The sequence below is a fragment of the Lepidothrix coronata genome, unplaced genomic scaffold (assembly GCF_001604755.1).
Source record: "Lepidothrix coronata isolate B3197 unplaced genomic scaffold, Lepidothrix_coronata-1.0 Scaffold238, whole genome shotgun sequence".
Taxonomy (NCBI): domain Eukaryota; kingdom Metazoa; phylum Chordata; class Aves; order Passeriformes; family Pipridae; genus Lepidothrix; species Lepidothrix coronata.
This window is the reverse complement of record NW_016690418.1, coordinates 47,550-75,159: the sequence shown is the minus strand read 5'-3', so window position 1 is coordinate 75,159 and position 27,610 is coordinate 47,550. Positions and strand designations below refer to the sequence as shown.

The window sequence follows — 27,610 nt, the reverse complement described above, 5'->3', positions numbered from 1 at the left end:
TGGCTGCCCACAGCATCACAGATCCACCAAATCCCCCTTTTGTTGCCCACATTCAGGTTTGTGGGCTCAGGCGCAGCAGAAACCACCACTGAAGGGATTCAGGCCGTTACCGCTCACGCAGACAGAGCTGTCACATCTCTGAGGACAAAGATCAGTGGCCTTTCCTTGGGGCACAATAAAAAGGTACTGCAAATTTCACTTTGTAGTAACTACAGGCTACAGAAATTGCATTAGCTGCATTAGATGGAGCCATAGAAATATTCAGGAAGGTTAGCGGGATATGGTGGATGTCACATTTATACTACGATAAAAAATCACTTTGCTAACTTGTAATGTTTTCTGCTTTGGTAACACCCTATATTAAGGTGCCATTTATAAATAATTTATTATTATTTATTAATATATAAGCCACTTTATAGGATGGTAGATAACAACTTAAATTCATGTATTAAAGATGCACATACATGGTTTAATACAATTTACATCTCACAATATCCTTTGCAACAGATTCTCATCGCATCATCTGTTCAGCATTTATTACTAATGCATTTTATAACATACTTTATAATACGTTATTTGAGGAAGTAGCTGCATTTAGTGATCATTTTCATAAATAAGAATAAAGCATTTATAAATGGCACCTTAATTTAAAGTGTTACCGTCACATTACTGGGTAGTCACTCACCATTTGTCTCACTTTGCAATTATTCTCGAAATGCACCTCTTAATAAAGGACGTGCTGGGTCCTATTTCTTCTCACACTCTACATCTGATTAAGAGTTTATCGAGGCATTTTCCTTCAGCTGCTTTCAAGTTTTTGAAGGTTGCCAGCTCAGTCTAAATTTGTCTTCTGTAAACACCAAACTTTTTATATTGAAATAACTATTGCCAGGAGGTTGAGAATATTGGATGGTTGGTTGCCTACCAGATTGGCCAGAGCTGGCTGCTTGGATTCTTTGTAGAATTCCATTTTCCGAGCAGTGAGAACAATCCAGGACGTGGACCAGTTTTTCCTTAAAAATAAAATTAAAGAAAAAAAATATGAAAATCAATGAGTAGGTAAAAGATTTGTAGACTTGGGTTTTAATTATTTCCTGTAAAATCAAAAAAGGTCTGGAGTCAATATCAGCAATGTACTTCCACCAATATTGATGGAGTTGAACTATCCTAATTGTATCTAAATGTGGCCTAACAAAGCTTCAAGGCCTTCTTTCTCCTCATCCATGTTATAAAGCCCACCTATATTTCTTTTCCACTATGGTGCCACAGGAATACAGCAGGATCATTCACACATGCTCAAAGTTCACATATACCTAGAGGACTCCAAAATGGCTGATGGCCTTCTGCTACCTAAGACTTAAAATAAAACTGAGAAGGAAAAATGTTGATCTGAATACACAGAGCTCAGTTAAGGGTCTATTTTGAAAGGTCCCAAATGCTTTCTCCCTTCCCTAAATTAGAAGTTTACAGGAGAGCAAGAAAGATAAGAATGATATCTGAGAGAGGTTTAAGTTAGAGAACTGACAAGCTGCTGGGGCCAGGGAGAAGTAAAAATACACATGGATATGTAAAAGAATGTCCCCTGATACAGAAGAACATAACATTCAACTCAGAAGAAAATGCTATTATATATGTTACATATAACATATTATTTCAAACCACTACAAAATCATAACAAATGAATCTGATCTGATAAGAAACCCCTGGTTTTAGATCAACAGCTCAAGTTTGACTCTCTGATTTGGGGGTCATCTGATATTCACAGAAATACTCATAAACTCACTATTGATTTGCTTTATGTGAATGCAAACCACAAATCTGAGTATTTTAGAACAAAGCTCAGACCATGTGTGACGAACAGGTCGGGTCACGTGTGTGTTGTAACGCATTAAAAGGAGGGAGCTGCCTGTAAGGACACATTTAAGTCCTGGTACAGGCTGCTCAGGGCAGTGACAGAGTCACCATCCCTGGAGGGATCTAAAGGACGTGTAGTTGTGGCATTTAGGGACATGTTTTAGCAGTGGACTTGGCAATGCTGGTTAACATTTGGACTCGATGATCTTAAGAGGTCTTTTCCAACTTTAATGACCTTATGATTCTGTGACATAGAGGGCCCAGGGAGGAGCTGTTTGAAACCTTTTTTCTTTTGTCTTCCCTAGTTTTCTCTACATGGGCATTCCTAAGTAACTCAAACACACATTTTTATTCCAGCAAAACCTGGCTTTGTCAAGATTAAAAGGCTGTTGATCTTCAGAATGCTCACATTCAGATCCACCTCAAAGCTCTGCTGCATCAATATCCCATCAAACTGCACATCAGCCATAACAACAGGCACTTTTTCTATTAATTACTTTGCTATTCAATTTGTTTCGGTCATCAGCTTAAGGAGCATAACCAATATTACAGATGAAGCCCCGGTGCCACTGGTTTGATCAAAGGAACTTGCACTTGCTTCAGCGAGGGCAGAATTTCACCCAGAATAATCTAACAATCCAAAAATATGGTCAAGAAGAAACAACAGCGAAAGAGACTCTCTGTGAAGGAGATTAATACATCTGAAGGAAATAGGACTGTTTTTTATGCCATGTTAACAGCGAGAAAATAATAATAATAATAACAATGAGAAAGAGGAAGACACTGTAGGTTTTGCAAAAATACCTGACCATCACTGACAGATATTTCCCCTCAAAGGACAGTGTTTGTGAGTCACTGTGAAATTTTCAGCAAAATTTATTATCACTATAAAGCTGTATCCTTAGCTACTGTGAAACATGGTCATGACTGTGGGTTGTATATATTGGCATAAAGAAAAGTTCAACCTCAGTTAATTATTTTTTGAAGTACACATAGGAAATGAGTGCTGTGGGTGAGATTCACTACTGGGGTGGTGAATGAGTTGTCTATTGGTACAACTTCGGTTCTTTGTAACTTTATTTTATCCTTCTATTTAAAAAGGTCCTGTAAGTGCACAAGGGAATAAGTGGTCAAGCGTGCTATGTGCAGATTTAAACAGATTTTCCTGTGAGTTGGATATGTTGGATGAATATGGATTACCAAAGGATTAAACCCCTTGGAACACAGCTTAGATTCAGTATCAAATTTATACCAAATGCTTGACATCAGTTATGGATAGGAACATCTCTGTGTCATGGACACTTCTACCAGGTAGAGTGCTGCTTGCTCCAGCTATTTGCAGGGCAGGTTTTTCTAGCTGAGAAATGCAAATTAGTAATTGTGTTTTGAGGTCACAGACCTGTTCACAATCTACTTAAAAGATTCAAATTTCTGATCAAACTAACTGGGAAGTTTTCCAAGATTTAAAAACATTTCATTTCAACCTGGACCTCATTAAAATAATTAAAAAAAAAACCACAAACCCCATAGCTCTATTTATGGTTTTGAAATAAGAAGTCAACAGCAAAATCTATAAAATTAATTATAAATATTTCTTAAATTATATCAAGTGAGATGTTTTACTTATATTTCATTGAATTTTAGGGGGAGAATGATTTAATTCCATCAGGAATAAGAAAATTTAATGTTTTTTTTCAACAGGCTATAGGAATTACAGAAGCTATGAGAATGTAACTGAATTTCACCACATTATCTGTAAGAAGATTTTTTCCCCTAAATTTAAATTCCCCAATTCTTTTATTCTATAGTTGCTTCATTTAAAAAGTGACTTTTTAAACTCAAAAATTCATTATTTTTATGACCTATATATAAAAAATACATAAACTAGCCAATATTTTTATCAGATTGTCCATAAAGTCATCTGTCAGATTGAAAATATTAAAAATTAAAAAAAAGAAAAAAATCGCTTTAAAGCGTGTTAGTCTCTCTATATATCATAGAATTGTTTGGGTTGGAAGGAACCTTAAAGATCCTTTCGTTCCACCTCTTGCCATGGACAGGGAGACCTTCCACTAGCCCAGGTTGCTCCAAGCCCTGTCCAACCTGGCCTTGGACACTGCCAGGGATCCAGGGGCAGCCACAGCTTCTCTGGGCAGCCTGTGCCAGGGCCTCCCCACCCTCACAGCCAAGAATTTTGTCCTAATCAATAAACTAACCCCACCCTCTGTCAGTTTGAAGCCATTCCCCCTTGTCCTGTCACTGCATGCCGTGTCCAAAGTCCTTCTCCAGCTCTCTTGGAGCCCCTTTAGGCACAGGAAGGGGCTCCAAGGTCTCCCCAGGGTCTTCTCTTCTCCAGGCTGAACACACCCAGCTCTCTCGGCCTTTCTGCATAGCAGAGGTGCTCCAGACCTCTGAACACCTGCATTTGATGGGATAGCTGCTTTCAAGCTCTTTAAAAAAGCGAGTTCACGATATTCTAATGTTTGCTGTGCAGCACCAACATTATTCCAGGTGACCCTTTCCAGGCACTGAACAGCAAGTTCAGGTGAGTGAAAGGAGGAGTCAGAGCGCACGCAGGGTTGATCAATCCCCTCTGCCCGTCCTCGCTCTGTATAAAAAATCCGTAAATATCGGTCTGCAGAGAAGACCCAGAATTAACGAGGAATTGGCGTGAATTCGCCTGTCCCCGACTCGCGGGGCCGCAGAAGGTGCCCGAGAGCCGCGGCTGCGTTTGCATTCTGTCGGGCGAACACCTGATGGCAGCACGCTATAGCTGCAGCGCCGCCCGCGGTCTCCGAGGCTGCCTCAAAAACCGGGGACCGTTCGGGGCTGTTAAAAACCAGCAGTGGCCGAGCCCCGCTGCCCTCTCGCCGTGCCCACACCCAGCCAAGGAGAGGCTCCGCGCTGCGGGACACGATGCACCGGGAGGGAAAACTCCCTCCTCGCCTGGGCGTGTTCACGGGGGATGCGCAGCCTCTGCACACCCCGCAGATGGGTCCGAAATGGGCAACAGAGCATTACTGCCTTCAATGCCTTGCCACGAAATGCAGGTTACACCAGTTTCTGATGGCACCCCGCTGTGGCAGGGTTGGCTGAGCGTCCACAATGATCTTTCTCCTAGTGAGAATTGGACTGGGGGACCTCCAGACTCCTTTTTCAGTATTTTTTTCTAGAATCCTTAAGGTTTAGCACTAAAGATGCATGAGGATTTATTGCTTGGTTCCTTTCTCACGGCAGAAAATGTAATATTTCTTGATGCTCTCTCATTCTCACTGGTAACACACAGTGCTGATCTCCTCACTTCACAGTCATCTAAATACAGCAAACTGTAGCAGATCTCTACATAAAGGCAACACTAGTACTCCCATTGCTTTCAACAGTGTTGAGTCAGTAAATGCTGAGCACTTTTAATAATCTTGTCTTGGCATCCCTGTGGCATCACCACAGGTGGGTTCCTACAGCCCATCCTTGATCCCTCAAACACAGACAGCACCTAAAATTTGCCCGCTGGAAAAATCTATTATTGGTTTGTCTGATGCATTAATATTGTTCTTGATATGTGTATTATATATATAATATAGAGGTTAATATTGATACAGGAGCATTGCCCACAATGAGCCCTTTACCTGCTGTAACTTAGTTTTTTGGTACTGTGATCATACACTGAATTAACACAGAAGCAATAGCAATTTGTCTACTAGCAGTAATAGTAACCATATATATGTAAAATCTGAATTTGTAATGGATAAAATTGCGTCACAGTGACATGTAATACCTTAATTTCTTGCCACCATCTGCTATTTTTGCTTTTAGAAGATATCCTTCTTTCTCCACCACCTGCAAAAAGAAAAAAAGAAGGTCATAACCATTTCATTTATTCAGATTAATAAATCCACTTAGTACATGCCTAGGAGTCTACATTCAGCTAATCTAGAGTGGGACATTTTACTACTAATTCTCATTTAGTCACCTGATTTTTATGGTAGATTCAATTCTTAGGAATATTTGCAAACAATGTTTGAAGTCAATTACTACACAAAATTAACCATAATAAAATCTTAATAATATTTTATTTTATTTATTTTATTCTATTTATTTATTTAGAAGACATTTATTTTACTGCAAGCAAAGTTTCTAACTACAAGTCAGAAATGAGTTGAAAATATAATGCAAGTAAATTATGTCAAGGTATCATTTCATATCTTGAGTTTCATCAAAAGCTGTGAGGGACACACCATGCTTCTGCAGAAGCCTCTTGCTTCTTATAGTCTAAAGAATCATGTCTGGGTGTAACCAATGTCAGAGAAAAACCAAATATCTGAACAGGAGGAAAAGAAAACCCTCCTTAAGCCAGAGACCCTTGCAGACACTTGGTTCTCTGCAACCTGCTGAGGCATCCCTTGCATAGCTGTGACATACAATTTGGGATGGGGTTATTTTGGGCCATTATAAATTTATATTTAAAAATGTAAAACCAAACCAAGCAAGATAACTGGTCTTCAGCCAAACCCATCGACCCGTCATCTCACCAGCCCTCGTTAGACAAGGATGTCTCAACTGTGTCAGTGATGGGAAAAGAAACAAAATTGTGATTCGGAGTAGGTCTGGTTTTGCTTTCAAACACTACTGAGCCAGTGACCAACTTGGATATTAGAAACTCCACATGGTCTTTGTAGTAAATTCCATCACAAGAAGATTTCATAACAATTTCAATAGAATTTTGCCGTCTGCAAAGCCACTAAATAGCAACAAAACATTCTCTAACGGGCAATATAAGTATTTGTCTGTTATTTTGATTGTACAAACTAGCATTATTTTAATAGTGTAATATGTTTAACTATTTCCTTAGATGTTGTCTGTTGCTGATGTACAACATATAATGAAATATGTACTGTGCACATATCTGTCTGTACCTGTGAAAAGCTCTGCAGGCCTGTGGATCATGATTTAGGTGATATTCTCAAATGGGTACGTGTGGATTAGCATGTGCATTTTCTATAATTTGTACTTATCTCATGCAAATTCCTGTCATGCATATGCTTGCCATAGAAAAACCCAGAGAGAAAGTATGCAGGGATTATTGTGCAGAGTCATGTCACTATTTATCTAGTGATGGATGGATGAATTATCAGAGCTAAAATAAGGTTTAATCCCCATCTCCACATACTTCTTTTTTATTCTTTTTTTTTTTTCCCCATCTTTCAGTATATTGCTTCCCCTACTAACCCTTCATTTATGCAGCATAAAATTTCTGGTGCTTGGCCAGGGCCAGAGATGTCAAATAACATATGAGAAAAGTTATTTTTTTTAATATTTCTATCCATCTGGAAACAGAAATTGGGAGGAGCATTGGCTGACCATTCAAGCTGCTGATTGTTTTTCTGAAGCAGACCCAAAATCTCATGCTTTCAAAATTTACCAACCACCCTTCCCAAACTGCTATTTTAACCAACTCAGAGCTAAAGGAAAATAGGTTTTTTCAACATCAGATCTGAATCAGATGAAAACATTGCTGCTTAGTCATAATTTCCTTACAATTTTCTTCAGCTGGGATATCAAATCCACTAACAAATATTGGGCATATAAAATCCCCTGACTTAAATTACATAGTTCAAATCTGCCATTTGTGATAAATTAAACAGCTCAAAAATTGAACAGCACAAAACCACAAGAGCTGCAGTTAATATGAAACCTCTCAGTGTTAAGTAAAATGCCTTTCATAAATATTGCTTTAATTAGTACAGGTGCTGTCTTTAAGTAAAATTAGTGTGGCTTCCTTTAATTGATAGCTTGCACAGTTTTCTCTGTAATTAATATAAAGGGCATGTGTGGAATTATGAAACAACTACCACAAAGACTAATAAAAATATTTCTAGGATGATCCTAATATTTTTATAAATTCTATTGGAGTGCTTCATTCCCCCTGTTTAACATCTGTTAATATCCCCTTTTCTATTCTACTTTTTTTTTTTTTCCCAAGAAAATACTTCCAGGACAGCTCAGGATCAACCTGGAATACTTCTGCAAATAGATTATATTAGATTAAAAAGAATTCCAAATATATCCTAATTATATGCTCTGTTGTTTCTGTCTCAATAAATATCATCATTTGTTGTTAAGCTGCTGCCCTTCCTGCACCTTTTCAACATGTGGAAGGTTGAGAAAATGACCCAAAATGCCCTGAAGAATTAGCATAGAAAGAGGAAAATGGAATTATTGTGGGGGGGGGTTGTGTTGATTTTTTATTTAAATTTGCTTTTTAGAAGAATAGTAAAGACGAAAGTATGTATGTGTAAACATTTGAGTTTCTAAATAATAATAAAAAAATATTCTTATTCTCATGGGCTAATAGTGTTAGAAACTACAAGGAAACATAATTATCTGTCTACCACCTATAGGTTCTGTAAGTGTCTTAATTAGGATTCAAAGCTTCTGAACATATTTAATCCTGAAAAGTTTGTGTAGGTAACAGTACCACCAATACTAAAATTTCTTTAATGAATCTATATTTGCATATTAATTGTATTTTAGTAGAAAAACCTTGGTTTCTCATTCCCTCTAGGTTCTTTTAGTGTCAAGAATTTTTTTTTTTTATTTTCATGACCACTTTTACTTATAAAAATTAACACTAGTATTAAAAACTCCTTAATAAGGGCAAAGACAGGACAAAGACTTGGTCACATTCCTTTATACCAAGTATTGATTCTGATAAAACATCAGTGGAGTACAACAGAATTAGCAGCAAAGTCAAGCTATAGAAATGGTTTTGTATCTTCCACATTTATTCTTTTTACTGATTAATCAAAGTCCCTCAAATCCTTTAACATCTTGAGGCACACAAACCCTCATGTATTTAAGCTTTAGTAAAGCCTGTGCAACATTTACTTTATAAACCTTTAAAATAACAAGAGTGATTCTATAAAGCAATTCTATAAATTCTATAAATTCTATAAATTCTATAAAGTTCTATAAAGTTCTATAAAGCAATTGCTTACTGTGGGGTCCTGTGTACTAATGATGTCTGCAAACGTTAAATTATGCTGGGAAAGATTTCTTCTATGACGATTTATCTAAAAAAAAAAGAAGAAATATTTACATTCAGAGAGGATTCAAATATATGCAGATAAAGATGGACCAATAAATTTAATTACAGGGCATGCACAGCATGCTTTAGGTGGGGGTTTGGAGTTTCTTTCAGTACCACATTTCTGTGAAAACTGGTGTTTTCTGAGCCCTGGGTGTTTGAAATGTACAGCTGATAGACTCTAAACATCTTTGCTATAAATGTGTTTCTTTCTGATGTCACATCAGCAAATTTACCTAAAAATTAATCAACTGATAATAGTAACTTTAAATTATGATTTTTTTTTTTTCCATCAGGAATCTCAAAAATAGTTTAACTGGTTAGGTGCTCTTAAACACATTTTGGAGAAATGGGAAAGCTGCTAATTATAACCTCAAGGCCACAAAGCAAGTCAATGAAGAAAACAGAAAGTAATTGCGCACAAGCACATAACAATCCAGCACGCTAAACTGCTTTAAAGGCTGTTTCTAAAATCTCCATGACTGGAAGGTTACAGCAATACTGGACTCTGATCATACAATTTTTCCCAAATACTGTGTCCTTGATTTCCTCCAGTTCCCCCTTTTCCTTGAGGAAGCCAGTGGAACCAACAGTGACTTGACTCTGGAAAATTACTGTATTATACCAGAAACTATTAAGACTAAAATGAAAGTTTCATCACAAATCAAGCATTTGGCAGAGCTCAACAGTATTTTACTTCCTTAAAAATCTGCAACAAAGAACAGGTCACACAAAAGTGTGTGTGTATATATATGTGTGTATATATATATATATATATATATATATATATATATATATATATATATATATAACTTTTATTGTTTAAATTCAGTGTCAATCACTAATAACATAATTCAGAGTTGCGATTCTGTAAAATTCAGTGATTAGCTCCTCTTTGAGCTGAAGCCAAAAAGCAAACAACAAAATATAGTCTCAACTAGCTTCCACTGTATTCATCATAATGCATTCTCTTTTCCCCTATTAAAAGAGAGTTAACCAAAAGTCATAATGTATTCTGTTTATATTCAAGTGTCTGAATATAGAAAATGTTCTTAATTAATCCAGAGGGCCACGCTCAAAAAACAGTTAAACATATTACGATCCCATATTTTTTCTCCACACATTGCTTTCATGTTTATTTGTAAGCACTAAGGTTTTCAAGCCTTGAAATCTATATCCTAGATATTGCTCTACTCTCCTAGTCAGAGCTAATGAGCTTAATGAATTACCAGTTCTAAATTTAATACAAACATTTCAAAGAAAGAGATAAAACATTCTTCACAATTCAAAAGTTTCTCTGACCTATTTATGAAGAATATCACTTAACAATTTCATTAAGGGTGAGTAACAGCTGGTGACATGGCTGTGTCCTAAAGTGTTTTTCTCTCTTAATATTCTGCATCTTAAGCAATCGAGCTTTCATAAGAAATACTTTAGTTAGTGGCAGTCCCTCCTTTGGGGAGAAAAAAAATGTCAGACCACATTTTCTGTATTTTGCAATCTTGTTTTCAGGAGTGTCATGTTCCTGTTTTATTAGCATGTAGGGTAAACAAGAATGATTTGCTGATGCTATTGAGAGAACTTTTAAGATTACAGTCTTTCTATTTAGATTTTGGATGGAACTTAATATTAATGCAGGCAGAGACATGTATATAAATTCAAAATAAATTAATTCAATTTATCTTTTTCTTAATCTGTACTGTTCAACAGTACTCAAGACATATAACTAAAGTATTCAGGTCTAGATCAGAGAAACTCCTTCCTACCCAGATCCCCCACATTCTAATTATTCCTTAACATACAACAGAGGGCATTGCCCAGCGATGCTTCCTCAAATATGTTCTTCACTCATCCAAATTAAATAACAAGGCACACCACCACTCCACAGTATCTATTTTAACGTTTCAGCTGCTCTCTCCAGGAGCCACATGTGTCTGTTGGGGGCCCTATGTGCAACTTTGTGAAGTGAACAGCACCGATCAGAGCTTTGGGGCTGCTCTTTGGTTCAGTGATCAGAGAATTAGCAAGAGGAATGCTCATGTTTGATACTTGCTAAAAGGAATATCTCAGGAGCACTAAATCCATCCACAACCAGGCGAAAAAAGGAGGGAGTAAAAAGTCCTGTTTTTGTGGGCCTAGCAAATTGTTAGTGGTAGTGTAATTAAAAGACAATAGTAAGATTATCAGGAAATAGGAAAGGATAAAACCAAATAAAATTAAATTCCAGGTGTGGGTGTGCTTCAAGAACCTCTTCACTGTATGCAAAGCAGAAATGTTAAGGAAAACTGCATGAATTTCAAGGAGAAAGAAAAGATCTCCTATCTGATTATTTAATGTGATACTTTAGCTAAAAATATGTTTCTCTTACAGGGCAAAAGTAAAAGAAACTGCACTGCCTTATAGCCCAGCAATGAGAAATCTCACACTAGAAAGTCCTGAAGCTCAAAAGTCTGAACCTAGTTACAAAAAGACAACCAAAATCCACAATTATGTAAGCCAAGTTCTTCTGGAAAAAAACACCCCAAATATTTGGCTTCCAAATGGAATTAATGGAAACTTCAATAAAGTTCTTACTTATTTCTACCAGCCTTTTGGTTTAGAAATAGATCTTTAAACAAAGTGCATCAAAGCAACTTGAAAAAAATAGTTGCAACAGAAGAAATGTATTCTTTTATATTAATTTTATAAAATTCCAGCAGGCCTTACACAAATTTGGTCTGAAATCTATTTTGCAAATACCACTGAATTAGTTACATCACTTCCTTTAAGATATATTCAGTTCAAAGTTAAAATGTTCTCAGCAGAACCTGAGTGACAGTAGTCAATATGCTCATGTTTCAACATGAGCAGTGGACTACCAAAATATTAAAAGAGAGGTGTAGGCTCAACTATTTTCATTCTTTCATTCAGCTTTTAATTGATAGACCATAAAAGAGAGGGTTTGAGATATTTTTTCTCTGTAGCTCCATTTGATTACCCTAACAAAGTGAAGAGAAATCTGTCACAAGTCCTCTACCTCACCTTCCAGGGTATGATGAAAGGCAGACATTTACAGGAGAAGTTCGTGAGATCCCTTTTTGGGAAAGGCAGCTTATCAGCAGTTTTCTGATTTGATGAACATTCTTCAGTCAGCAACAATGTCACCTGCAGCACTAAAAATCCACTCTGTGAGCGCTTGCAAGTCTGTGGGCAAGTCTGGTTTTGTTAAATTCAGCCTCAGCAGCCCCCCCTTCCCTTAGCTAAAGGGTATCCATCTCCTACCAGAGTTATTTCAGCATCTAAGCACTAATCCATCATCATCCTTTCTACAAAGGCAAAGCCTCCATTACATATGCCTGGTATCCTGGAGTGAAGGGACAACCATCTGACAACTGCTGTTTTAACAGGGAGGTAAAACACAATAACCTGATGTTTAATTTCATTTCTTTCTGTGTTCCCGTTTGTTCTTTAAATTCTCCCTCATTTTCTGGGTTTTCGTCATGACTAACTCACTGCTGCTCTCTTCAAATAATGTGGTATTGATTTAAAAAGAAACTTGGAGGACCCATTTGGGTTTTATTTCCCATTTCTAACCTTATTCATCCAGCCAATAAGAAGCAGCAGACTTCTTGATTCCAACCAAACCTAGAAAAACCAACCAGCATTTCTCAAAATGTGCAAAAAAAGGAGACAATTAACTATTTCCTGAAATGTCATTCTGAACTCACTTGTATCCCTAAATAATTAAGATAACTTTATGACCTTTCTAGGTGGCTTCCAACATTGTCAAATAAGATGTTCACCACAGATTATTTATCCACAAACGTCACCTAAAAGTAGCCTGGGAAAACCACAGTTTGATCAAACAAGCAGCACCTGGACCAGCAGAGCTCTGCTTTGGATGGAAACCCCAGGATGACATCTACCTGCTGTTTCCTCCATCATTCACTGTATTTCTCTGCCAGGGAGAAGGTTCTCATGGAGGTTTTGATAGATTTCTACCAAAAACCTGCCACGCTGTTCATGCTTTGACCTTTCTATTTAGGGGTCTAACTATTGTTTTGTTTCATCCTGCTGACACTGCAATCGCGTACGTGGAGATTCTTTTATAAACACCCAAAAAAGAGAGAAAGCCCCTACTGTTGAACCCCTACTATTGCCTGATGCTCTGTTCTGGACCCAATCCAGCAAAGCACTCTGCAATGGACTTAAGTGTTTTTCTGGATCAGGGCCAGAACACTCCATCCTTTACAGGATCGAACTTACTGGTGGCAGCTTGAAAGTTCACAATAAAAGTACAAACCAGTCACATAAACTTTTGTGAAAACCATTCCCTGCACAGAGAAGGAGGGGGTGACACCTGATTTAGTGGTGTCTGTGATCATTTTGTTCCCAGTCACTCCCATGCTACAGTGACAGCTCGTAATTGCTTAGATAAAGAAACTTAACAAAAATGTATTGTAGCATTTCTTAATGGCCACATCCCTTGAAAGACATCTAGGCAAGGGAAAGGAAAGTCATGTAACATTTCAACTCACTGCTCTGCTCAAAGTGATTTGTTTTAAAGATCCAGTCTTGCCAGTATGGTAAGTCCATCTTTATCGACAGACATTATTTGGAAACAGCTCTGCTATGATAGGATTTCTCCTCAGTTGTGAAAGGCACTGAGAAAATCCCACAGGCCTCCCCAGTTGGAGATGAGCCTTTGTCATTTACAAGGGCATTTTGTGGCAGGAAAAAGTGGGAATGGCTTCAAACTGATAGAGAGTAGGTTTAGAAGATTAGAGATTAAGAAGAAATTCTTGGCTGTGGTGAGGCCCTGGCACAGGTTGCCCAGAGAAGCTGTGGCTGCCCCATCCCTGAAAGTGTCCAAGGCCAGCTTGGATGGGGCTTGGAGCAGACTGGGTTAGTGGAAGGTGTCCCCGCCCATGGCAGGGGGTTAGAACAAGATGATATGCAAGGTATCTCTCAACCCTAACCATTCTATGATTCTCTTCTATTAATTCCATTTTAGCAGATAAGGCATTTTGGTCCATTCTCAAGAAATGAAGGATGTCCAAAAACAGCAGGAGCAGCCCCCTTCCTCTCCCACACGCTGGTGTGGATGCTCTTACTACATTAGAGCTCTGCTATCAGCAGGAGACCCTGCTCAACCCTGGGGAATGTTTCATGTCCCAGTGGGCTCCTTGCCTACAGCCATAGCCAGTGGAACTCCTGACTTGCTCTGGAGCCCTCCTAACTCCATCCTCCTGAGAGTTAAGTTAGAACAACATGGTTTTGTGGCGTTTTTTCCCCCCTTCCTTGCTTGTCTCAAAGAGATTTCTTCAGAAGAAAAGGTAATGAGACAACAAGGCTGTATAACATGACATTAGGTCTCTCTGCCTTTTTTTCTAAGGCTTGCAGGGAGAGAGAGTCAGGAAGTGCAGTTTTAGTCCTGCCCCCACCAGCCCACATTTGCTCCTCACCCTCCATCCCCATCCCCAGGCTCCTGAAAACTCATTACTGTGCAGGTGACCAAACGCTTTGCTCAGGAATAGGCACTTGCATGGATGAAGCTTTTGTGCTCTGGCTACAGACCACATAATCTCTCTATGCATCATTTAATAAGAAAACCACTTCACAGTCCTTACAGGCCTGAGTTTGTTACATATGACACGCTCTCAGCAGAATCTGCAGCCTGAAATCAGTGGGGGGAAGGAAAAAAGCAGCAAGCAGGATTGTGTTGCCTTCGCCCTGCATGTCTCCCTTTGAGCACACTGCCCTCTACACTCAGCTCACATCTCCAGAGCCTCTGAAAATAATGATAATGGTTTTGCTTCCCTTGACCTCTTGCTCCCTTATAAATCAGAATCCTATAGACCTTTCCCACAGTGCGAGGGTCCTCCTTTGTATCCGAGCCTGTGAAGGTGGGTATTTTTTATCCAGGCAGTGCAACCACGTGGGCGGGCTCCCTGCCTTCAGGACCTGCTGTAAACGAGCATAGCAGCACTTCTGCTGGGGGAGTATCTCCATTTATCTCCATTCATGAAAGAAGAGGAAAATAATTACTCAGATCCTAGTTTAAATTTCAGCCAGTGCTAAGATGAACCGATTCTCTGTGATCAGAGAATCATTAATCATGAGTTTGATTACAAGGAATAGTCTGTTTGAAACTATGTCATCTCCTTTCCCCAAATTATTGAAGGGGTGTTCCAAATTTGGGGTATCTAGTCTGGGCTAATATTTAAGTCCAAGGATAAGCCTTCACCGGGTCCTTTTCTCCATTAATAGCTTGCTGTTTCCCAGGAGCAGATTTTTCCCTAGAGTAGGAGCCCTTTTGTTCCTCTCTAGCTACTCAAATGGACTTTGAAATTTGTCCAATTGATCCTTGCTTTGAGGGAGTCCCAGCTGATGTAGTTTGGCTTCATTTTTAGCATTTTCAGGAGTAGGAGTTGTGCCAAAACCCTATGTAGAAGAGGAGGCAGCTACAAAAGGTTCTTACCACCCATATGTGTTCAAGAAATCCTGAGGCTGCTCTAAATTTGACTGCGGGTCGCTCAGATTCTCGTACCTGGGGATCAAACTATCACAAAGGGCCCAACAGCTGTGCTGCCTCTAATCCTCAGGATTTCCAATTGGAAATCAAACTGGAACCTGGTTTCTAAGCTTCAATATGCTTTAATTGCATAAATACAATCCTCACAGATTCAAGGAAAGAACACTAAAAGTGGGACTTGTTATATATTTCTATGAGCCTTTTCTGTTACAGCCTGTAATATGTAATAAAGTACAGCAATGTGCACCCTGTGACAACATTCACCCAGCCATACCTAAAAATGTATATTAGAAAATAAAATATATTGATAAGTTCCCTATTCTGATTTTCCTATTCATCACACAGTTATTACTTTTTGTGCACTATGATATTAGAACATATTTGTCTGAACTACTGCAGGTGCTTTGGTAAAATTATAGATGAGTAGTGCAGCAATGATAGAGGAAATATGGAGTAAAACCAGCAGGAATAAAAATGCAACAGCCATCAGTGTTTCACTGTTCTTTGCCTTCCACATCTATGTTTGCAAAACTGTGCTCTTTGATGTTATGTCTATAAAAGGTAAAAATCAAAGTTAAGACAGACACAGAGTAATGATAGATTATCTTTTCATGTCCCCAGCAGATCTTAGGAAAATAAAGACAGTAAATGTGAGAACTCAGCTGCAACAGTAAAATACGTTAGCAACTCTGACCTGAAATTGCACCCCAGAACTACAGTCTCAGGGTAAGGGGAAAGCAAAAAAAAAAAAAAAAAAAAAAAATTCAAACTTAGTAAGTAAATGTGCAAAAATCTCTGAAAGAATTTCCTTTACAAAATCACACCTAGCACATACACTACAATCAAAATGCACTCAAAAGCTCTCTCCTGAAAGGACTGTCTTACAGAAAGAGCATAATTAACATTGATGTCACACTTCTGCAAGTCATCCGTTACTGTGTGCCACAGAAATACCCTCGTATAAAATATTATTAATATTCCCAGGCAAATGCTCAGTCCTCTCTAGTGGACCCTACGTTAGCACATCTCTTTTATCCTGCCTACCTAATTCTTTCCTTCGGATTTAAACAAGCCAAAAACTCACCTTATGCTACTGCAGAAGCAATTTTTATTTTTGAAGGTTAATCCAACTCAGCAGGATTTAGGGATGGCACTTTTGCTTGGTCGTAGGCATGTTGGCTCAGGCCAGACAGCTGTTTGGACATTCTCCACTGGGAATCTTGCCCTCAACACCCACAGTTGATGCACATACATGGTCTACTGGCTGCCTACTTCCATGCCCATCTGTTCAGATGGCAAGGTGCCCACTCACAAGTTCGCTGGATCCTTGCCCTTAGTGTGTAGATGCCAGGCAATGATGGGCTTAGATGGGCAGCCTGCAAAATACTGAAAGGGATCATTTTTTCCTGTAGGAAGTCCTTCCTCTGCAATAGCACTGAAGCATGGACACCACATGCTACCCTACACTTAATAACACCTGTGGACATATATGTGCCAGAAATGCAAAGGGGGGGGGATGTACTAGAGAGGGAAAAAAAATGGAATAAAGTAAAAAAATCGCAAGGATTCCCATGTAAGAATATACTCTACATTGTCAATGGTAATGGAGGGGTATCCAGAGTAACTTGAAACTAAGTGGGTCGAGCAGAACCACGGCCACAGGGACTGGAGAACTGCCTGGTTTTCACTGCTTCCCAGGTTAGGGCACATCCGATACCCAACTTCCCTTAAAACTACCTTGGGCACCACACCTCACTCAGTGGCCACAGTGTATAAAAATCAAAAGCAGATCATACCAAAAACGGTGGGAACTAAATCCAGACCTGTCTAAAATTGTTTGCCTTTAATGCACATTCCATATGTACCATAGAGCAGAAAATATTCCATGGTAAATAATGGCACCAGTAAAGGCAGATAGTAAAAAAGCCATTTTAACAAAGGTCCATTTTTATTTATATCATTGCTCTTTGAAATAATAATTGAGAAAGCTCTGCTTAGTAACAAGAGATTCTTTTTAAAAAAGTTAGTAGAGAAGACACACTTCTCCAATGTTTTTATTTTTTAGTCCAAAAATCAACCTTAATGCAGCTTTTTTAGGATGAAGCAACAATTTTAAAATTAAAATGCCATTGTCTTCCCAAGTATAGTTTGATTAACAGCAAATCAACACAAATTTAATTTTATTACTTTCAGTAAGCTACTTACAAATTTAATATTTTGTTAACCATTCCAAATGACTATCTTTTACTTAAATTTTAATTGAAATTATTTGAACAACTTTGTGTGTATAAATCCCCTGGTATTTTTACAGACCCTCCATTCTTTAGCTGTTTTTCATGCACTGTATGGGAGTCATTAGGAAGGTCAAGGAGTTTCTGCTCTTTGATTAGATGAACTAAATTTTTAAAAGGAGGAGGGAGGAGGAAATCAAAGATAGCTCTGCATCATAGACTATTTCCAATGGAGTTTTCCAGGAATCCTGCTTCCTACCAACACTCTGGTGAACAAACTATCATTCTTCCAAACACTCACGGAAAATTAAGCAGCTGAGTTGCAAACACCCATGGAACATATTGACAAAATTATTCTAACAAGTGTTTTTTCTCTTTTTTTCTTCCCCTTCCCCTCTCTGAGTGCACCCCAACACTGCTCCAATGGTTACAGATACGCGTTAGCAGGACGAAAATAGATGTAAAAGCTGTGGCAAGGCTGGATCTGCAGCGTGGCTCGGGGCTCTCATTGAGTCAGCAGTGAAAGCCGGTGCTCCAAGGCACATTTAAGCTGTGTCTAACTTAGTGTTTACTCTGGGGTGACTGGATTTGAGCGCTCTGTCCCTGCCCTAGAGAATTGTCTGCTGTGTGGAGACATCAGTCTTGTCTTTGAGCATGCTCGGCCGAATCAGTCGTGTGTGACGGCCTGATCTGTTTTGGTCTGGACATATTGTCAAATCCTTGTGTCCAAGTTTCACAGGAGCAGTGCCGAAAACATCCTGGCTCCTGAGTGAAATGAGACTTATAAAGGACACAAGCCAAAAAAGTCGCTATGAACATCCAGTGACAAAAATCAAAGAATCGGAATAAAACCTGGTTTGCTCTGACTCTCAAGCTTAGTTCAGCTTCTTTAACCTGAAGCGAACAAAACCCACTAAGACCACCTTCTTTCTAACTTTTAGGCTGTTGATTCCAGGCAAAGCAGAGGTAAAACACTGGCTTTTACAATGGAAAATCCTTCGTTTCTGTCAGCACAGAAATTTTCACAAAGAACATTTTTTATGTGATTGGAAGGAATATCTTCTAGCATGGGTCATGCCTGACAACCCCACAGCTAAATCTTATTAAAAACTGTTCAGAGACCAAAATTAGAGACTGTAATACAGAACCACTTGGATACCTGTCAGATTGATAATATCTAGATGGCCATCTAACTTGCCACCTGCTCTCCCTTCCCTTTGCACTAATAACCTGAATAAGCTTGTGAATACTTTTTTTCCCAGTCCTGCTGGCTCATATTAGTCTCTTATATCACCGAGACCTGTAATCTCTTAAAAAAAATCAGTATTGCTTATTAGCGTTGTTCAGAGGATCAAATTACAGATGAAGCACAAGAAAGAATGAAGCAAAGTTTTCAAACAGATTTTCCCAGGTGCCATTATAAACATTTACATGAAAGAAACAGAGTAATCAAGATAATAACTGATCTACTTCAAGTAGCTTTTTAAGCAAATGGGTGATTTTGCAAAGGTCAATTAGCAGGACAACTCCTTCCTATTTGATTTGACATCACGATATTCAGCTAGGAAAAGAATAAAAATATTTAAAAGCTTAACTTTTCTTCACTCTTCCTCGGAGATTTCTCAGTTTTATATTTAATCACAACCTTGCAGCAAACCAGGTAGGACAGCAGTGATTGCTAATGCTGCTTCCCAGCTTGGGGATTCTCCACTTACAATTTGCCTTCATTTGACACAGAATTAATATCCCAGCATTTTTACCAAAACCTGCTGACACAGTAAAAGTACGACAATGTAAAGGTCAGGGTTTGGTCTGGAGTTTTTAAACACCAAAGTTAGTTCTTCCAATTTGTATCAGGCTTCAGGGTTCCTGATGAGATTCTTTGTCACACAAGTTAAAAAAGTAGAAGAAAAGAAAAAGTGCAAATTATTTTTGTCTTGGCAAAATAAGAACTACAATTGCAAAATGCTATTTTCCGTATTGTTTAAGTAGTATTTCATTATTTGTCCTTCAGAGACATAGAAACATTTCAAATAATCCACTCCACAAGTTGGTCAGTGTATTGAAGAGAACACGGAGGAGAGGGAAATGCATATTCCTTATCCAACCACAGTGGATCTCCTGGTTTTACTCCTGTGGCACTACACTGGCAGCAAACCACACAGTGCTAGCACAGCAGATAAAGAAAAGAAGAAATGGAATTATCCAATTTGAAACTTCTGAAGTGTCTAGACAGACTGAAAATTGCCCCCGATTTGATTTTCCTAATTCTGTTCTGACAGAGAAGTCACCTACCTCACATAAAATAAAAAAATGCCCTCAACAAAACAAGAATCATCCACTGCCATCCGAAATGTGGACAATCTGTAAAGGCAGCACTTCGGGTACACTTCCAGAAAAGTAATTTACCTTCTAAAATAAATGTAATAATAATTATATAAATAAATTTGTAATAATTTATTTTAAAAAAAAAAAAAAAAAAAACCCAGCCAGACAGCACCTCAAGAAAACATATGAGACAAATGTTATTAGAAGCTCTGGTGGCACACAAAAATAGAACTTTATATTTCAGTGCATATTTCATGCTGTACATACATATATACCACGTTGTCAGCAAAGTAACAAATACACATCATGTAATGCAGGGAAAAAGACTTTGATTTATCACTTATGTGCTGGTTTTCTTCCTCTTTCATCCCCAGTTCAACAAAAACTTTCAAATAGCACCTGCCACTGGATGTCTTTGTGCCTCCACCCCTTGATATGGATGAGGAATCAAGATGGCACCATTTATGGAAATGTTTATATAAATATTTTATCCAAACTATGCTAGACTTAGCCTAGGACATTTCTCTTTGATATCTCCCTGGAAGGGATCCATTTCTTATTTGAAAGCATGAAAACACGATGAATTTACCAATTCTCTTGGTAGTTTCCTACTAGTCTTTGCAAAATGTGCTGTAACTCTCATTTTATTTTGGGGGGCTTCCAAGTTCCAGACATTTCATCTTGCATTGCCTTTTCCTGCTACATTAAAGAACTCTTTGGTGCCCAGTGTTGTCCCTTAAGGTAGATAAGAGGGAAATCATTTACCTTTCAATTTCTTTCAGGTGATTTAAACATGTTGAGGTCTGTAAGTCCTTCATTGGCAAGATAATTTTCCTAAATTACTGTTCTTTTCCTTTTTTTTTTTTTTTTTCTTTCCTCCTCTCACAATGGTCAGCTCAAACTTGTTGACACCAAAGCACCCACAAAAGGTACATTTTGCAGTAAAATCTCAGAATACAATTCCTAGTTCTGGCAACAGCATGGCCCATTTCCCATATATACATATATTTGGATAAATTAAAATGCACTTCCAGCCACTAAGCCATCCAGATCACTCTCCACAAGTGCCTTTACCCAGACCTATTTGCCATTCCATCAATTGTTGCCTTTTTTTTTCAAATGTTATCAGAACTGTTCTATTTACTTCCATATCATGGATAAAAAGAGTGATTAGTGTCAAGCTTAGTGCTAGTCCCTGGAGAACAACTCTAAAAATTCCCCCAGTTGATGATGATTCCCCAGGGACTACTTTCCAAAACGTGTAAATTAATCAGTTCTTAATCCATTTAATGTGTGCTTCACTGATACAGCACATAGCTAATATTTAATCAGAATGTCACGTACTATTAAGTCGAGTGACTTACAAACTTTCACTGCACTTCACAAATATGGCTGCATTCTCCAACGAGACTTACATCAAAAAATAATCCATTTGGTCGCAGTTTTTAAAATTTGTTGTTTGTTCAGTTATGATGTTGACATCAATGATATTGCTAACATTTTTTTTCTGATGGAACCCTGCAACGTTTTTTCCATTAATTGACCTAATACATTTTTAGCTTGTTTTGACTGTAAAGTTTTCCAAGTTGTGGCATTTTCACTTTCTGACTATTGACACAACGATTACCCTTTCTCAAAATTTTGTAATTTCCATTTGTAATGACGAAGCAGTATTTATGATTGAAATCAACAGGCATGGACCACCTCAGAAAACTCTATAAGGTTCTAGCATGACATTTATGTAGGCTTCCTAAAATTTTGCCAATTATTGCTAATTTCTTCTGAAATTAGTACTAGAAGCCATTCAACACAATTTTAATCATTAATAGGATGGAAAATTCATCAACAGTCTCTTGTAAGCAAATTACGTGATTTAAAAAAAACCCAACAAACCACCAAGATAAAATGCCACAAATATTTATCAACTGTTCCTGATTTTCCTGCATCACTATTAACAGCTGCATCATCTTATCAGTGAGCCTGTAACAGCACAGCATTAAGATTTTAGAGCTAAAACAAGGTTCTTGGAATTATTCCTGCGTAGAGAGTTCAAAACTTAAAGAATTTGGAAACCTCCAGGACACAGTGAAGCATCAGTTTGGTCCAGCACTGCAAGGCTTCCAGGATTCCCTTTGGTGATACAATATCTGAAGTTTATTATAGGGAAGGTTTTATACACTGCTTAACATCTGGCTGCTTTTCACTGTGTAAAGGACCTGTCTATGTTTGTAGTGGGTGCCATTACAAAAACCAGTCAATTAGTCAATATATCTCAGTTTGTCACTACAAAGATTCAGTGACTATAGATTTATCAACTGCCAGATGCACAGCATGTCTCAGAGAAAGAACAAAACTACCCGGACTCCACAATTTCCACGTGCTAAAATAACAAACTTGATTTTGCAGTGCATTTTATAGAATCATCCATTTATCTGTGAGGAAAGTGGCCAAGTCAAATCAAAAATGGGATATGTTTTCTCATTTATACAGGTGCACATACAGTCAGGAGGGCAGAGCTGGAGTACTGTGTCACACTGATTTTTTAAATACCTTGCAGGTTGAAGCGCGTGTGTGTGTTGAAGTGGAACACAAAGGAAGATAAATCCGCCTAAATTATAATTCCTTCAGTAATTTATTACACATTGCCACAGAAACTAATTTGCAAACTATTTTCAATGTGGCTCTAAAAGTATCAAAACTTAAAAGACACTCTCAATAAACATCTTAAAATGTTCTACTGTCTGTATACAAAGGGCCATTCACTTCCCTGCTCAAATATCTAAAATGCTCTAAATGGAGTCTGACCTAAATAAATCCTATTCCAGATTTGAAGATCATCACATCCATTACACAAACCCATCCAGGCACAGATAGAGTGGCGGTTGTAAATGATCAGAAAAATTAGCATAAAGGCACATGTATCTCTAATAGGTTAATAAGTACAACCAGTGGGAAGTGAAAATGGTTGTTTGTGTATAGACCACTGTGAGAATTCATCTATTTATGGGGCGAATGCACAGAGAACCGTGTGATAGTGATTTTTCCCCTCCTTAAACTTTATTATTTGAATAATTACCAAAAGATTAAGAGTTACTCTAACGGCGTAGAAGGAGTTTTCTTAAAATTGCTTGCATATGTTTTGTAAGTGATATTTTTCCAAGCCTAACACCCTCTGTTTTGTAGGTCATACGGATATCTACAGACTGTGTGGATACTGAAGGCGCTTGTCCTTCAGCCTTCTGCCTCACCACATGATTGAGCATCCATATACCTTACAACCATACACCCTGTCGAGTGTTATTCTCTTACATATCACAATTTACCTCGCTTTCTCCACTCAAACATGCAACCAAGCTGAGCAACAAGCTGCTTCAGCTGCCATGTCATTTCAGTTTTTACACATCTTCTCTTTTTATGTGTGCTCTACATCTCCGTGATGTCTCATCTCCCCGTTCCACTGCCATAGGCTACAAGTCAGGAACAAAGCTCAGGCTCAATGTCAAACAGAGTGAAAATGGGAAAATATCATAGAAGAGAAAATTAATGGGCACAAACACAGCTCTGAAACTTCCATCCTTGTGGGCTTTGCAACTTTCCATCATTTCTTGGCAAAATACGTGGGAGAAGGCAGGAATAGTATTTCTGTAGAAAATGCCTTACAGAGGTTTTTAGCCGAGGAAAATACAAGTCCAAAAATTCAAGGAGGAAGAGTTATGCTTACATATTAAGAAATATAAACAATCCTGTGAACCATGCAATCAGCCCCTTTAATCTGAAGAATTAATTTATTTCCACTCTCCACCATTTTCCTGCTGTCCTTCTTTTGTTGCTCGACCACCGTGGTTTGCAGAGGTTCACGTTTCCAAAATTGCTTCAGCAATAAATAGTTTCAGGTCAAACATTGAGAGATGGACCCTGAGGCTCCTCTGCATGAGCTGAGGTCTTTCTCTCATTTCAAATGGGGGGATTTCAAGGTGAAACACACGTGAAATCCCTCTGGTCAACAGGTTTACTAGTTAAGTCTTTAGAACACAAATGTTACCTTTCATCTTTTCTTATTGATTTTTTTTTTTCCTGGAACAAAAATATTGGAATTCTAAGGAAATTAAGATGTTTTCAAGCCACATTAAAAAAAAAAAAAAAGTTAAACCCACAAGCCCCCAAAACACAATACTTTAAAATGGATGATCCTACCCACACAGATATGGCTGGTAAATTCCATCATGTGGAATCATTAGCCATTTGGTGACTATGAAACCTAATTTATGGCCTGAGACTTTTTAAAAAATAGGGATTGAATACTTCTGTAAAAAATTAGAAGTCTCAGGGCAGAATAATGTGAATTGAAAAGGGGATAGCTGGGTTTAATTCTCACACAGTGGAATTATTTTGTTCTAGAAAATGTAATACTGGTCAGAAACCTGCCTCTCTCATCCCAAAACGAGTTTATTTTTTAAAAAGTAGCACTCCTCTTTTTGTTGATCCCCAAAATCAAACACAAGCATAAATACCAATATGACAAATATTAACACTGGTATTTTATTGGGATCCAGATACTTGACTTATCAGCTAAATTTTTTATTTAAGAGGTAACACCATATTCCATGTAACCCTATTGTATGTAAACCCTACCTGAATATATTATGTGCAAGCTTAATAAGCCTTTTCACTTTTCAATTTCAGTCCTTCATCTTTTCACTATGTGAAACATATAAATTATTTTTTTGTACTAACATGCTATAACTGAGCTTAATGCAAACTGTATACATATTTTTTTAACATATTTCAGATGAGAAAACCAGAGTTGAAAACTAAAATACCTTTTTTTGGGGGTGCATGTATTCATGATGTAGTTTCAGCCTGTTTATTAAGTAATCATATCTGGGTACAAGTGTCAACACAATTTACGTTTTGAATAATGTGAAGCAGATAACCTCAATTAACAAGTAATTAGAGTCATTTTCCTATTAAGCAGTTTCCCTAATTGTTTTTGAAACCTGGAACTAAAATTGTAATAAATAATAAGCAGCCAAAACATGTCCCTGCATTAGCTTAATCCAGGCTCTTCCAGTGGAGCCTGGGAAAAATGCAGCAGAAATAAGGGTTGAATCCCCATGTGATGTGGAGAAAAGAGGGAAATATTTTGTAGCTGTGGACCTCTGCAATGTCTACTCTTTTCTGTGGCTGTTTTGTGGGTTTTTTTCATCAATATTATTCCATTTCCTTTCTCTCTCTCTTTTTACCCCCATGACTTCTTATATGAATTTTTAACATATGGAATATCTGACTTAATCATTACTGTGGATTGAGTAGAACTTATCAGGGAAAAGCCATCCCCCAGTGAACACATAGGGTATGATCTCTGTTAAACTCCAGGTTATAGTAGTGCAAATTAATTTGTTGCCTTATATTCTACCTTATCAGCGTGCTAAATCTCTGTTCACGTAAAAAAATAAATACAACATGTTTTCCCAAATAGGACAATTTGTGCATTTGCTGCTGGTCTTCAAAAAAAAAAATATCTTTCACTTGGATATCAGTGTTTAAATAGATATATGTCACATGTCAAGTACAATAATTGAGGTCAGAGAACATAAAAATTTCACGTGTATTTCTCTGCTCATACTAGATGGTCTCATGGAAAGCACCTAGGTTGCACTCTGTCTGCCACAGCCAAAAATGGGGGGAAAAAAATTATCCAGCTAAAAACGAGAAAAAAATCCAGCAGCTGCTCCTCACCCTAAGCCAAAACAAACAAGTGAACTAAAAACTAACAGAAAAGCTACACAGAAATTCTAGGAGAAAAAAAGAAAAAGAGTAAGTACAATAATATGTGGCTGACCCATCCCTGGAAGTGATCGAGGCCAGATTGGATGGGTCTTGAAACAACCTGGGAGAGTGGAAGGTGTCTCTGTCCATGGCAGGGGGTGGAATGAGATGAGCTTTAAAGTCCCTTCCAACACAAACCATTCTATGGTTCTGTGGTTCTATTCCCTTCACCCACAAACTCCAGCCTGAGCTAAAGCCTCCTGTCCTGCAGATGCCTTCAGCAGAATTTCAGCTGGTAAGACATACCATTCTCACCTGAAGCCAAAGAAAGAGAAAGATTTCTCATAGTTCATGAAGGAACCAAGCTACCTGAGACTACTCCAAAAGGCTCTTAGTTAGTTTATATCTAACTAGACTTCACCATCCACTCCACAAATAGACACTTGGTTATTGTCTCTCTGTCTACAGGAAATTTTGCCAGCCTTGGAGGAGTACAGGACTTCTATGTTCTCCATTTTTTACGAAATTTCAATAAGGTAGTAAACCAAAATGAGGCCCCTAAAAAAAAATAAATCGAAAACTTTGGGAAGATACCCTGAGAAACTCCAGGAAAAGCTGGCAACTAGGAAGGACATGAGCTGTTCAGAAGGAATACAAACATTTAAATAACATAACTTGCTGGAAATTAGGCTTTGTGAGAAATTCCATTGATTTCTTTTAAGTCATTTTATTAAAAGGCCTATTAATGCTTGGCTTGCACTTTGTGGCCATGAGAGATGTTGGAACGAAGAGCTATCAAAGGTGGCTATCAAAGTTTTTTTTTTCCCCATTTAACTTTTCCTAACTATTAAGCTGCTCATTTTGTGGAGACAATCATTAGTGTCTTTAATGTGAAACAAAGCTTCTGGATAAGAGCTGCTAGCTGAAGATCAATATGAAAGATATCATTTCAGTTACAGCTTTAATAACTGTAACAATAGGGAGCCTGGCATCGCTGGCTTTATGCATTAATGTAATTTAGAATCTACCAGGTACAAATCTTATCAAGCATTAGCAGTGGCTGCATTGGGATTTTCTAGGTAAGGAAACTGTGTGATAAATGGGAAGTATTTTAAAGGTAAACTTTCATGTAATCAGGCTCATCTGCCATAAAAACATGAAAGAATTTATGTGAAGAAAAAGAAATAAATAAACCAAACGAGATTCTTGGAAAATGATGGTGGCTTTTAAGGAACTAGTGGTGCGTGTGCTCAGAGTGTACTAAGATGTCTCTCTTGTTTATATCAACATAAAATATGACCCACAAAACTAGAGGATTAGGAATTTCAACCAAATGCAGTGCAACTAAAGATTTTCTACAAAATACTGTATGTAGAAACCTTCACCTACCTGGACCTGCAGTCAGTTAAACCCCCAAATAGACAAAGAGCTTCTTCCCCGGCTGCCAAGAAAGCACCAGCACTTCAGACCAGGAGCACAACCCTTCCTCCAACTCCACTCAGCTGCAGCAAATTCACCATTCCCACCCCCTTTCTTCCAGCCCACCTGTGTCCAAATCCCTCTTCTCCCTACTTGCTCCATGCATTTCACACTGGGGCCTCAACCTTTCCCAGGCTTTGGAGATTTTCATGGTTGTGTCAACCTTGTGCTTCTGCAACACTTTATCTACAACCATGTTATTTCTTTTCAGAGATCTTTAATTTTTTGATTAAAAAAAACAAATAAATCATCACCTCCTCCTCCACCATAAGGAAAAGAAAAAAAAAAAAGAAAAAAGAAAATCAGGTCTGAAAATGATAAACCACTAATTTTGGATCTTCCCTGCAAAGT

At 38.0% G+C, this 27,610-nt stretch overlaps 1 protein-coding gene across 1 annotated transcript in view; it reads right to left on the bottom strand.

Moving 5' to 3' along the window:
* The window catches only part of ARHGAP15 (Rho GTPase activating protein 15), a 331,823-nt gene that overhangs the window by 275,223 nt on the left and 28,990 nt on the right, over positions 1-27,610 (bottom strand). The window contains exons 3-5 of the mRNA XM_017834748.1: positions 8,850-8,924; positions 5,630-5,691; positions 926-1,013 (exon numbers count right to left, since the gene is read on the bottom strand). Coding sequence (XP_017690237.1) covers positions 926-1,013; positions 5,630-5,691; positions 8,850-8,924 — 225 coding nt within the window. The remainder of the gene's footprint in view (positions 1-925; positions 1,014-5,629; positions 5,692-8,849; positions 8,925-27,610) is intronic.